This window comes from Rhopalosiphum padi, chromosome 1, assembly GCF_020882245.1.
Source record: "Rhopalosiphum padi isolate XX-2018 chromosome 1, ASM2088224v1, whole genome shotgun sequence".
In the NCBI taxonomy this organism is placed as follows: Eukaryota; Metazoa; Arthropoda; class Insecta; order Hemiptera; family Aphididae; genus Rhopalosiphum; species Rhopalosiphum padi.
The window spans coordinates 63,801,483-63,816,255 of record NC_083597.1 but is presented as its reverse complement, the minus strand read 5'-3'; the positions used below and the strand labels follow the sequence as shown (position 1 = coordinate 63,816,255).

The following is a 14,773-nucleotide window of genomic DNA, read 5'->3' as shown; positions in this document are numbered from 1 at the left end:
AATTTTTGTAACCATTTAAAATTTAACACAATAAAACTCACATAATTTTTTATTAAGAAATGGTTTATTATACAAAACGATTTATGTATAAAATAAATATTTATTCAACATCTACAACATTTTCATTATTTGCATCGATTTATTATTATTGTAATAGCTGATAATCCTCTATTATCTTAATTTACATAGCATAATTTTTACAACCGTAAATTTGTTGGTTATTAAATAAGTGTATATAATGGAAATTGATAATGATTTATATTTATGCATTTGTGTACATGAGTACATTTTATACATAACTTGAATAAAATGTTAGAACTATTTTATGAAACAAAACGTAACCATTTCCCGATTTATTCATATTATCTATAATAAAAATAACATCATTATATTATTGTACGCACATAATATACACTCCGCCCACTCGTAAAACGATAATTTTTTTCTAGTTTACTCTTTCTTTCTATTTTCTAAGACTACCTCTCACGCCGAAGTAACGCGTGTTCTACTAGTACGATGACATTTTTATTGAGCGCCGACAGTCGTAAATACGATTCGGTGAATATAACCGGGTTACATCGGAAGAAAAAAGTATATAATACGGGCGAACCCGAGGAGTTATAATAAAAGTCCGAAAAGAGGAGGGTCTTCTTGAAATATAATGGTGCCACGTTGTATGTATTTCTGTAGGGTTAATGTGACTTTCTCATAGGTCACAAATCATTGTTACATGCCTGGAGAAAAAAAAAACTATGGATTTGTCGACTGTCGTACTTAAGTTGTTAGTATACGTTATTGTTATTTTTTGTTGGGAAAATTATGAATACATTTAAATTGGGTACCATTCGCAATGGATACCTATATAATTACTAATTATACTCATTTTAAAAATAACCTTGATAATTTTCAGTTTTAATGCTCACCTCAGAATCAGCTTTTGAATGAAATTTTATTGACCATTGCTTTTGAATTAAAAGTTACCCATATGCCTGAGTCTTATAGTATAGCGACAGACTGCATTAGCCCACCAATAAAAAAAATAATTTATTAATATTTGATTTATAATAAGTTAAATAATACAAATAATTAAAATTAAATTATAATTTATTATTGTGTAATTATTTTTTATCCATATATATAGTTGTTAGATACTTGCAGCATACCCTTATTTTCTTTGTTTTCAAAACCATTATAACAATTTTAACAAATCATAAAAAAAAATTACATAAGTTTATTTATAGTTTTAACTGATTTTCATTGAAACATTTTTTTTCCTTGTGCGTTATATTAATTTATTTTGTGTCTTATATTATATAGTATTGCTTACTATTTCTATTACGTAAATCTTATATTTTAAAATACAAACTATACACAAAACATGAAAAATCTAATTTAAAAAATGAATATAAAAGTATTCGTATTAAGAATTATTTAAATTGTAATTGGTTGAGGTCTATAAAATATATTTATTATGCATTAAATATATTAATAAAGCTAGAAAATAAATAATTTTTATTTATGATTTTATATTTTTCAATTTTTCATTATGTGTATACTGTATAATGACTATAATTTCATCAGTAAACCGTAAACCATTTACTTTAATACTACACCATTGCTTAAGATACATAATTTATTCTTTATAAAGTCTAAAAAAAATGTAAACAATTCACTATTTTATCTAAACAAATGTTGAAAAACTATACAAAATAGGAAGCCTGATTATCCATCGTGAACAAATTGATACAGAATGAAAAACTTGAGTCCATTTAAAAAACTTATATTAAATTGTAATGTTTAAACTTTCGCGACAAACTGTTATTCTATATTATTATTATCCGAACAAAACTAAAACGTTGCCTTTGCCCTGAAGCACATGCATATTATGGTTTATATGTTCACATTTCAGACTTCATAAGTATAAATATATAATGTATGGTTCAAAGGAAACAAAATAATTTAAAAGTAACGACTTACCTATGAAACGTCGACTACACTATCATGCACGAGTGTACTCGATTTATATTAACAAAAAGCAAATAATAGTACCTATTGTGTTATTTTAAAAGAAACAAAAATAAAATGATACAATTTAAAACATCAAATCGTACGTTTTAAATTGAGTTAGTAACAAATAATTCTATCTCAATTAAATATTTTAAGCTATATTTATGATTGTATATGGTGTTACAGAGATGCATAATATACAAGTTATATAGGTATACTTATAATATATAAAATCCATTGATATTTAAAATTTATTACTGTATTACTATTGGTTATAGGTAAGAGTAATAAAACAATATAATATTTATATTCACTACCTACTTTTATTTTTGGCGTTTCACCTTTTTGAGCCTTTTTATTTTTTCATTTTTAAATGTATTTAATTATCTGTCCTTTTAATTAAAACTGTCAGAACACGGAGCAGCTGAAATTAAAAGAAAATTTTAAAGAAATGTAGTGAAAACGTAACACGATATATATTTAAACCATGACAAATAATATAATAAAATCTTATCTACCGTAATTTAATCAATAAAGTTAGAACATTTAACACACTTATTATGCTTAAAAAATGTTAAGCTGTAGCGTTAGTGAGCTATACAAATACACTAGCGTCCACTGTCCAGACAACTATGAATTTGATAATAAAACGTAATAATTAATCTCCATCTATTGGAAAATTTTGACTCACACACACACACATTGATTCAAACAACTAATGTTCTACAATTTTTGATTTTGAGCGAATTGATGAATGAATTGCAGATTTTAAAATAAAGTGTATTGTTTTTAATTTTAGAAAAAGTGCTCAGATTTTCTACTTTGCTAATGGTTTCTAGTAACAAATACGATTTAAAATGAAAAATGATAACTTTGTTTTTCTTTGTGTAACTCAAAGACAAATAATTCTCGTAGAAACTTGAAATGTTTTCCAAATATTTGCTTAAGCTTTAAGCATTTTCTATATACTCGTATGATAAAATTTTCAAAATATTTTTGAGCTATGTATAGTTTTTTTTCTGTTCTAAATAATTTTGATAATAAAATAAAATAAAATTTTTACTATATCAAAAAGTTAGGAAATTATAAAAGATACCTACATATTATTATGTACGATTTTACAATATGAATTTTCAGTTTAGTTTTTGACAAAATCACAAAATTTACAAATCATTTTATTTTTTTTGTAGTTGTAAATTTATAAAATATTCAATTTTTATAGCTAAGATTTGAAAATTTCATAGAAGGTTCTTTAATAATAGTTTATACTGAAACTAAAATATCTTAAAAATATACAAACTCAATTATTGTTTATAGATATTTATAGCTAAAATTTGAAAAAATTACGTATTTTGAAGATGAATTATAATGTTTATTATTTTATTATAATTTAAAAATATTGTTCCTTAGTACTTAAAACTTTTAACGTATATATAATACATATATTATGTTATATTTTATACACACAAAGACATTTTTAAATAAAATATTTTTGTCAAAAAAATAAATCAACCTACTGTTTTACTAATAGTAAAATAAATTACTTTAATATACATATAATTATATCTTGAAATTTACTTAGGCCGTCTTTGTTTAGAATCGTTTTTCTATACAATGATTTATTATTATATTTAAATTTAACACATAATAAGTAATGTATAAATTAATAACGAAGTACACTCAATACCCAATACCCATAGTTCCTTCAATTTACTGTAAAAACAGCAAAGCAGTTACCTACTTTCTTCCTCTTTTGTTACTAGTTTTTTCTAATTGTTAATCTTTAAGTACATTAACAGCATAAAAACCATTTATATACTATTATAATTATTCATATAAATTGATTCTTTAAAAAATACAATTATTATTAATTAATTATAAAATATAATTTTTGTATTAAAGTTCTATGATTAATATAATATATAGTTGTTTTGATATATCTTTAAATTTTAACTTTTTATTTAAACTATAAAAATTCAAACCGTTTAGTTTATTGTATTGGTATTAAAATGTCTTTGAGAACAACTTTTTATGGTTAAAAAGTTCTTAAAATATTTTACGTATGGTATGCTTTTGATAGGAAGTTTGATGTAAATAATAATTCATATGTTAAAACTAAACAAAAAATCATTATTAAAAAAAAAAAAAAACTGAATAAAAAATTACACTTGAAATTTTTATTATTCTATTTTCACTTTTAAGTTGAATATAATTACAACCCAATTATTTAAGTGACATACCCATTACATATAGTTATTGTATGTGGATGCGATTTTCTCTATTTTCTGTCCCTTTATTTTCAGTAAGTATATTATCATCTTTATTTACCTTTTTTTTTTTCATACCTAATTAGTAATAAGTAATTATAACAATAATAATAACCAAAATTAAATATATACTACATATTCATATACTTTTATAATAATATAATAGGACTCTATGTATATATTATTTTTTTTATTGATCAAAAAAATAACATCATCAACACGACCCGTGAGTAGAGGACCATATATAATTCTTTTGATTCAAGTTAAATTACCATATAATTATAATAAATATATATTTAAAAATCAATATAAATATATGAAATAGATCTAGAAATCGTTTATCATACTAAAACAATTAAATTTATGTATGAACGTATTTTATTTGTATTAATATGTAATCAATATTATAACCAATAGAAAAATAATTATTATTTTTTGTTTTTGCCTTCTACAAAAGTATAAAGTATAAAAAATGTATTACGCATTATTAATAATATCCAAAAATATTTCACAGCATGATTATTTTAAATACGAAAAAACAAATGCCGCGGAACATTATTAAAAATAAATTGTAAAAGCATTATATTCCTTTTTAAAAAAGCTTAAGACTTGAAACTATCTAGACGGATGCACGGATGGTATGCATGCGGAAATGATCAAAGTTTTAGATGAAGATAACATATTATACAACCTATAATAAGAACAAAATTTATAAAGTACCTAGGTACTTAAAATTTATTTTCGTTATACTGCAAAAAAAGAAATAAAGAAATCTAACAATATTTTTTTTTTTTACAGTCGTTTATTCTATGACAATATACAATATGATAACGATATAATAATAGCTTAGCCCATAGTAAATAGGTACCTGTATATTAGAATAATATTATTAATACATATATTATAGGGTAATGTAGTATACACAGACGTCAGGCATGATACCATGTGATACACTCAAACAAGAAAATACAATCAATCGTTTATAATTACTTTACAGCAATATTTATATGCGCAAAAGTATTATTGATATTGATATATTATATTAATAAAATAAATTATTGTGGATGGGTACTTACACGGCTATAAATTAAGCACACATCAGAAATGTTTCTTATAACTATACTTCTTGTATCTTTAATTTTTTTTATTATTTTTTTGATAGTATTTTGAAGTATTTGAAGTTAAATCCATCAAATTTCAAACATTTCAATTTGTATTATTGGTTTCAATGGTTTCAATGTTTTTCATATAGAGAATAAAAAAAACTCAATTATTTTAAATACAATATGAACAATTATTTTACTAATATAACGTATTTTTTTTAGAATAAAACCATGTAATAAAATGAGGGCTGGCAGGTCAACAGTGCTAACAGCTCCACTTTTGTACAATAGCAGCTGCTGGCATCCACGTATCTACACCAACGGTCTATTATTTCGCATAACCGTATCGGGTATTACGGAGAGTGCATTCGTTTCGTTACTCACAGTGGCCATACTCGTCGCTAATCTTATGGTGATAGTCACAATCAACAGCGACAGATATACGAAATTTATACATCCACAGGTAAAATATTCTTTTCACCTGTATTATTATATATCATAATGATTTATAACATAGAATGTAAAGGTCCATATATTATATCACACTTGTAATAAACAAAAATAATAATAACTTCATTACCTAGTTTTTTGTTTCCATTTTCCAGCCTCGGTATTTGGTGACATCGCTCGCATGCAATGACTTAGCCATTGGACTGTTAGTTACACCGTTGGCCGCTTTTTCAGCTCTTGTCCATTGTTGGCCATATTCGGAAATCGTATGTCAAATTCAAGTAAGCTAATAATTTGTGTTATAATGTAATAATATGTCAATTAAATAATTTAACATATATAATGTACTATTATTATGAAAGTAATAAATAAAATACATTTTAAACTACAATTCACATTGGATATTCTTTTAATTATTACTACTTACATTTCAAAATTAATAAATTAGTATATATTTTACATGTAACAAAATCACAATACTAACGAGCAACAAGATAAAATATGATAACACACAATATTCTCGTCAATGTCTTATTTGTGGTAAATCACTTATTCTACAATGAAACTTAAATTAATTAGAAAATTACTACATTCATTTATTATTGCCATTATTTATAGAAAAAAAAAAGTAATAAATTTTTATTTTCTTGTTTGATCTTTAGTTTTCTGTAAATAAACATTACTTAGATCGTAATATTTTCATAACTAAATATAAATCTCTAGTAACTTGAGTAAAATTGAAATAGAAATATACATGACAATGACTGTCCCATACTTGCAACTTTTTTTTATACGTACTCGACTAGATTTTATTCTCGACATATGCTTTGTAGCAAAGATCATGTCGAAAAAATGTATAACTACACTAAATAAATCAAAATGTAACATTGATTTGTTTCCTTAACCTTGATATTTTTTAAAGTTTTATTTAATAAAAAAAGTTCTGTTTTTAGTATGTTTTTCGTATAATTTTCAATCCGTTAAATAATTGAATCGACCAACTAAAAAGGGCGCCAAACTTTTACAAAAGTAACGGTACAACAATTCCGAACAACGCTGGTTATGACTTATGATGAACAATCATAGACTAAATTAAAATATATTTAAATGTAAATATTAAAATACTTATAGGATTATTATATCACAATGTAAATACTCACGTTGAATTTAACTCATGACTTAAATCAGTACCTATAAGTTATTGAATAAAACATCAATTCTTGATGACTTTGAGACACACAGTGTTGATAAAAGAAACTGTCAATAAAATCGATGTAGGAGATAAAAGCAAAATAAAATGTTTAATCCGACAAAAATACCACATTTTTTTTTTTTTTTGCTATAATAGGCAAGTGGCAACGCGATATAAACAAATAATCCAACACATCACAGACGGCCAATATTATACATTTTTGTTTTATTCCGTCTATTGGTTTGTTATTATACTCGTTTAATATATTATTATAATTTATAGTTCATTTTTCAATGATAATAAAATTTAGCTGATATCAAAAACCGCTATATATTATAGTTTCGCTAAACAGGACTCACGGGTGATATTACTTTAAAACGTAACGATTGAACATGTTATTTTACTTTTAAGATCCATTTATTTATATCAAATAGAACGATCTTACATGTATATATACGGTCCAAGAGAGTAGTTTGAACTCTCTCCTCTTCCTCGAGCTCAACCGCCTTCTCATATATTTTCTTCTGTATATTATATTTTATATAATATAAAGTAAAACTATTTCCAATAGCGTTGCTAAATCCACACCATCCCTTATATTGTGCAGGGCGAATATACGGTACCTAATGCTATCCAAATGACTTTATACCCGGCATTGAGCCGTTACGCGTAGTCCCAAGGAAATTATTAAGACACTTTTCAGCGCGGTATTATATTTCCCACGAGATGTACATTTGAAACCGTTCGAACGGTACATCGCGATCGCGTTATCGAAATCCTCTTATGATCCCATTACGGGGCGACGATGGGTGGGCGGACAGAGTTTTCCAATGGACGATCGCGGCGGCGTATATTATACTATTACTATTATCATTATACGTCGTATAATATGCGTGGCGCAGTCCATCGTGTATAATAAAAGAAGCGAAAAAGATCGAAATAATTTCGTAATGACGAATGGACTTATAAGAAGCTGCTACAGGGGCGGTGAAAATGACCGACTACAGCGATCTATATATAAACGCAACAAAGCGTTTATGTGTATATACGATATCGACAAACGATAACTTACGTATTTATGAACGGTATTTCGATGCGTATATACTATATTATATATGTTATCGGCAATGATGATGATGATTATAGACACTATCAAGAATGACTTGCCGGGAATAAAATCGCCTGTTTTGTGTAAGAATTTATATTCTGTATATTATTCCCTATTTTTTACTCTTTTATGATCATGCCCAATAAATTTAGGAAATTACACTAAAACTGTATTGACTGATTCTCGTGGTATTGATAATGCAAATTGTTTTTAAACAACCAAATTAGTTATCATCAAAATGTATTTTAAATCAGAAACTACCTACTATGTGGAATTATTTAGATATATTTTATTACTGGCACGGCAAACACATTTGTTGATATTTTGTTAAGTTCCCACACGAAACATATAATAGACAAACAATTACATATTATGTAAATTTCTATACAAAAATAAAGACACCAATACGTAAATTCTTAATTGAATAAATATAAACACCAATGCATATTAATAATATATATCATAATTATTCATTCACGGAAATAAAACTAAATACACTACTTTCTGTACTGCAAATATATTTATTATTATACAACATGTCTAACATAATCTTGACTACCTAGAGTAGTAGAGTCTAGACTTTCTTATTTTATATAAATATGACCGGTGTACCTATCTATTTTTAACACATTATGGAATTAAAAACGTTTTGATGCAACACAAAAACAAACCCATTTCTACCACACCAACTACATTTTAAGTATCAGTCCTTAAGTGTAAACAAAGTGGGAAAGAAATTTGTATTCGTTAAAGTTTTTATTCGTGTAGAAAACTACGCATGCCATACCCTTGGGTGATTTTTATCTACTATGTCTCGCATGGGAATATCCATTCGCCCTATATATTACCTTTTACCTAATCTTACATTTCATTTTACAATTACATTTTAAAATTCCTGTGTTTAGTAATTAAAGTATTAAATTTTACAATACGTGCAAATATGCTATGTACGCGAGGCGAGTCCAGTTTCACTATCTCATTGAAGATACAATAATAGTATAGCAATTATTAGAATCTTTCATTAAACTTACTGTATAACGTTGCCTACGATAGTTTAATTTACATAATTCATAGATAAAGTTTTTAATTATAGCAATATTCCTTATAAGCTAAACGGCATCATAATGTGTTGTATAATGTACTTAATAAAAGATACATATTAGTCATTTGCTAACAGCTCTAGTTAGTTTAGATGACATGTTTTATTATAAAATATAGTTGTTTCCTAAATTTTCATAATTTTAGTTAATATATTATTATATACAATGAATCATAGGTTAGGTTAGGTTAGGTTAGGTTGTCTTTATTTTTTTTTTTTTTTTTGATAATACAGTTATTCAATATTTGATTTTTGGAAATTTTATATAATATACTTAAAGAACATATGTGCATATATTTGCTATGTACTTGCTACGTACTTGTAAGACGGAGACAACATATTATGAGGGTGTGACGCACTGACGCCCTAAAAAGTTAATCTGAAGAAGTAGTTGTGGTTAATTTAACTATTGGTTAAACCTAATGGTTAACTTAACTGAATTTCTAAAAAAAGTTAAACTGGGACATAGTATTAATTGACAGTTAAGCCCTACTGTCAGTTAGTTAATTGAAAAACCGGCCCTAAGAAACCAAGTTTAAGGCTTTGAGCGTTGCGTCAATTTTTTTTATATTTTAGTTTTTAAATGAGTTATAAGTGAAAATTTTGCTGTAGGTAACTTATTTTAAACACATTGTTAAAATATTATTTTATAATATTATTACAACCATCATAAAGAAATATTGGAACGTAGAACACTCTATAATATTGACACAATCTTTTAAAGAAATATTTTCAAAACGTTTTAATTATGTTTTTTATAAAAAATATTTATATTACATAATAAAAATACATTGTGCTAATATTTGAATCCAACATGTTGTCAAAATTATTCTAAAAACATATTTTTGAAATGTGATGTGAATATTTTTGAACAATATTTTGCTCATACATGTGAAAAACATATTGCACCAATGTGTAATTTAGTAATATTGTAAGCAACATAATATGTATTAAATATTGAATATGTTTAAATTGCTATGTGGGATATTTTCAATTTCTTGAGATATTTTTACTACATAAGAAGTGTCCAAGACGTATCTTCTATGGAGATGTAAACTTTTGTTTTTCAAATGACAACCCCTCTTTTCTACTGAAAATTATTCAACGGATAAATTTTCTAAAAATTTGACATATCGAAATTTAAATTTAAACTTGTAGTTATTAATTTATTTTGACATTATGTACCAAGAATAATGGGTCAATGCTAATGGATTTGAAGATATATGGGGTATAGTGATTGGAAAATATTAATTTATAAATATCACAACTATTTTATATTTTTGTTAAACTAAATTTTAGGCTTTAGCACTATTATGCTTAATATAAACCCGCCAGAAGACATGTCGGTATACAATATTTGTAGGCAAAAGACAAGTTATAGGCTGTTTTCGAATTCAACAGATTTTCACTAGCTGTAGATATTTAGCTAGTTATGAGAACGTAGTAACAGTGGCTATACACGACACATTATACAGAGATGGACACTTGAGTCTATATTAATTTACCAGGCGGGCCGTGATCGGAATGAAAAACCTCGTGCGTGCCGACTTGGCCGATACGCACAAGCGCAGCACATCGGTAAGATTGAGACGAAGACAGAGACGACGACAATACATGTCCGAAATGTAACAATAGCTGTTTAACATTCAGTTCGTTGTCCGAACGAAACTAACACTAACGAATACCATAATAATACGCAATGTACATAGGTACAATTGATTCTCCTGAAAGTTTAAAAAAAGAATGGTTTTCTTTTTTATTATTATTATTATTATTCACACCTATAACCCGCTTATTCAACGTTATTTCGGCGTCTCTCGTGTTCCGTTTAGCAGTTAATCGGGTAATCACTCTTACAGGCCGACCTTTTAAAATTCAACACCGGTCGGAGTAGATTGCTTTTGAGTATTCACGGCTTTGACATGATTCATCGAGACCATACCACCACCTCCGCCCCCACGGCCAGTCCAGCAGCGTCCTACATATAGGTATAGTCACGTGGACTTTTATCATATTATTTGCACAGCGCTTAGGTACACTGCTTATATCATCTATATATATACGTATTATTTTATGTATATATACATGTAATTTATATAAACAGTTTTCTAATGTATCATTTTGACGAGCCATCCTTTTTGCGTACCTTTAACTGCAATCTTCAAAAATACAATTTTTAAAACTCAACTTGAAATATATTATTTAATAATATGATAAATAATAAATTATACGCTCGTTCCACTGTGTTTATTTCAAACGATTTAAAGACGATGTATTACTGTTTGTATATTAATTTACAAGGTTTGTATTATATTGTATAATATAATTATAATATGAGAGGTAAATCGGTTTAACAAAGATTCATATTTCACCCAAAGTTAGGTTGTATCTAAAAGTTGTTGCACCACAATATTGTATAAGTAATAAGTATCATAAAAGCTGAAAGATATTATTAAACTTTTAAACGTACAAACTAACTTAACCTTATGAAGTATACAATATATTTCTTAATTGGTACATTAAACATCAAAACAAACGGTTTCATTATGTAATAACTCTTTTTGATATCAATTAATACGCTAAAAAACTCCACACTCGTTCATAAGATTATTAAGTACTTTTTATTATAATTAAAAGTGTCATCAGTCAATAAACCAATACAAATTTTTAAAAATTTACAATAATCATGTTAAAACTAAATTATTGTAGAAGTAATCATGTTTAAAAATTAAACTAGTTTTTTTCATACTTTAGCTAGACTTTAACCTAACCTAACCTAATCTAGCTACGTGATTGACGGGACTTTTGAGTCCAGATTATAAATGACCGACGGGCCCTGAAAGTCCCAGGATTAAAAAAGAATAAAGTACCAAAAATTAAAATATAACAAAATTATGCTTTCACTTAAAAATTGCATAACAATTGAATTATGAAAAAAATGACTATTTAATATATTTCAAGCTTTGGTCAGGAAAGGGTTAAAGCTAACTTAACTAATTTAAGTATAGAACACAGAAGTATACTTTTTATACAATACATTGCAATCTTTAGATCTTTTATATGAAAATACAGACAATTAAAACTAAGTGTTTCGTATAAACATTTTAATTAATTTTAAAAATGAAAAAAATTTCATTCCTAATTTGTCAAATTTTTTTTTTAAAACACCCTTATTTATTTTTAATTAAAATTTATTTTTGATGTACTTACTTGTTAATGTTATATTATACTATATAAATTGTACTATAATGATAGCATTTTTTAAGTATAGTTCTCTATTATTTTTATTTTAAATTAAATGACCCATTGAACAAAAGTCGATATAGGTTTATTAATCAAGTAACATAATAATAATTCTACTCAAATATCTTTCAATGAGATAATTGTACGTATACTTAGATACTTCTCGAAAGTTCAAATATCTTAACAGCGTTGTAAACTAAAAATAGTTATCAGTGACACTGTGATAACGTAATAATTAATATTTTAATGTAAAATACATAACATATTGCATGTTATTAAAATATCTACACGTAAATGATGAAACATTATTTTAAATTTGCTAATACAAGCACTTACAAAAAAGCGTAAATAATAAAAGAGTACAAAAATAAAGTATACTCTTATAGACTATTAAAACTAAAATGTTAACCCTTCACTGGCAGTTTTTAAAAACATGCAAAATAATGCTGTTCTGAAGAATGTGCGTTCTTGAAAAATAATCTTTTTTGTACTACTTATAAAATATTATATGAATGTAATCTGACACTTTATTTTAGTACCATATTCTTTTTGTCGAATATGACCTATATTATTAAATAAATAAACATGTTATTTAACAAATTAAAGTTTTTTATTAATTTTCCATATTATGTTTTCAGGCTCTTTTAAGGGCAGCTTTGCCGCAACAAAATGCTATGATATTAGTGTTCATGGCAGTCGATAGATATACATGTATGTTGCACCCAGATAAATATCACAAACATTCGAGCAAAAAAGTAAGTTATGATTTTTTTTATCATGAAAAATATGGAAAATATTGTGAAGAGTAAGTACAGATAGTCGCCGTTGTTTATGATGTTTGATAAGGATAACTTAAACCAAAAATAATATAAATTTGAAATTTAACAACTAAATATATTTTAAGTAGGTACATTATCAAAGTAATATACTACTTGAATTTTGAATGATGATCGATAAAACAGTGTCATTATATAATTTTGCTAATCACACGTCATGGTTCTGAAATTTTATAAAATAAAAACTGATTCGTACATACAAAAATAAATCCTTAAGACTATTCAGTCTTAAACAATTACTAACATACATAATAGATATACTTCAAACACCAAATGTTTACACGAGACAGATAACAATTTTATTTGTACAATAACAATAAACAGAGCCTCTAATTGTAACATTACATCGACAGAATACTATTCCTACGTGTGTTCCATTATCATTATTGTGAGTATATACCGAGTAAGTTTTCAATAGGTACCTATAGTACCTACTACAGTCGTATTCCACAAAAAGTCTTCTTAGGTCTTATTATTTAGATAAACTAAGATAATATTCAAATAATATACTCGATTATATTATCCACACTAATGCTTTTAATTTTAATAAATAAAATACACCATTATGTACTGTTATTAGTATTAAATTATTATAATTAAACATACTACTGTAGTTTAAAAAAATTACCAACATGTTTTAATAATAGTTATAAGTTCTTACTATAGTTGAACAGTATACACTTACTCATAAGTACTCGTATACTATATTGTTTATATATCATCAATTTCTTTCATAACTTTATTTTTAAAACTCGATAAAATACTTTTCAATTTATTTATTAACAAAATCTTTTTCTTAAAAAATAAAACTACCTACCTATTTGGCTATTTATATTCTTAAAATGTAATACTATCTTAAAAGTACTTACAATATAATATGTAGTATAATTTTATTAATAATGAAGCTATACATAAATACAAGATTCTAAAATCACCGATATTCACAATTATTCGCGGGCGTGGTATATGCTGACAGACTTTGAAAGTTCGAACACACAAAATTATTTTGTCACGTGATGTAACACTATAATTTAACATATCTCTAAAAAATTATTATCTATAGATTGTCTTCGTCCAAAACTAAGGGACGCGAATAACCTAAAAAAAATTATAATAAAATACATATCGTTATACTATATACTTAAAAAAAAAAACAATCGTACGTTTACTGTTTGTATTCAAAAATAACTAAGAAAATATTAAAAAATAAAATTAACAACTCTGATATTATACGCATCAAATTTTTTTTAGTGAACATTTAATATGTCTTCACTAGTTTATGGAAATATTATTTTCATATATATGGAAATAAACTCTCTTCTAAATCATTGATGTGTAGAACCGTCTTTTCGGTATAAATATTAAATGACTAGTGAGTACAGTTTTTAAAAGCCTATAATTTTATACACTTCTCGCAAATTGCGAAAGTAATTATTTACGTAATTTAATACACGTACGTATAGTTATT

At 25.6% G+C, this 14,773-nt stretch overlaps 1 protein-coding gene across 3 annotated transcripts in view; it reads left to right on the top strand.

The window, feature by feature from the left end:
- LOC132924203 (trace amine-associated receptor 1) overlaps nt 1-14,773 on the top strand; it is a 55,799-nt gene that overhangs the window by 30,625 nt on the left and 10,401 nt on the right. For all 3 annotated transcript variants that reach the window (XM_060988388.1, XM_060988380.1, XM_060988372.1), the window contains 3 exons: nt 5,600-5,840; nt 5,983-6,108; nt 13,108-13,224. In XM_060988388.1, the coding sequence (XP_060844371.1) occupies nt 5,619-5,840; nt 5,983-6,108; nt 13,108-13,224 (465 nt within the window). In that variant the 5' untranslated portion in view covers nt 5,600-5,618. The remainder of the gene's footprint in view (nt 1-5,599; nt 5,841-5,982; nt 6,109-13,107; nt 13,225-14,773) is intronic.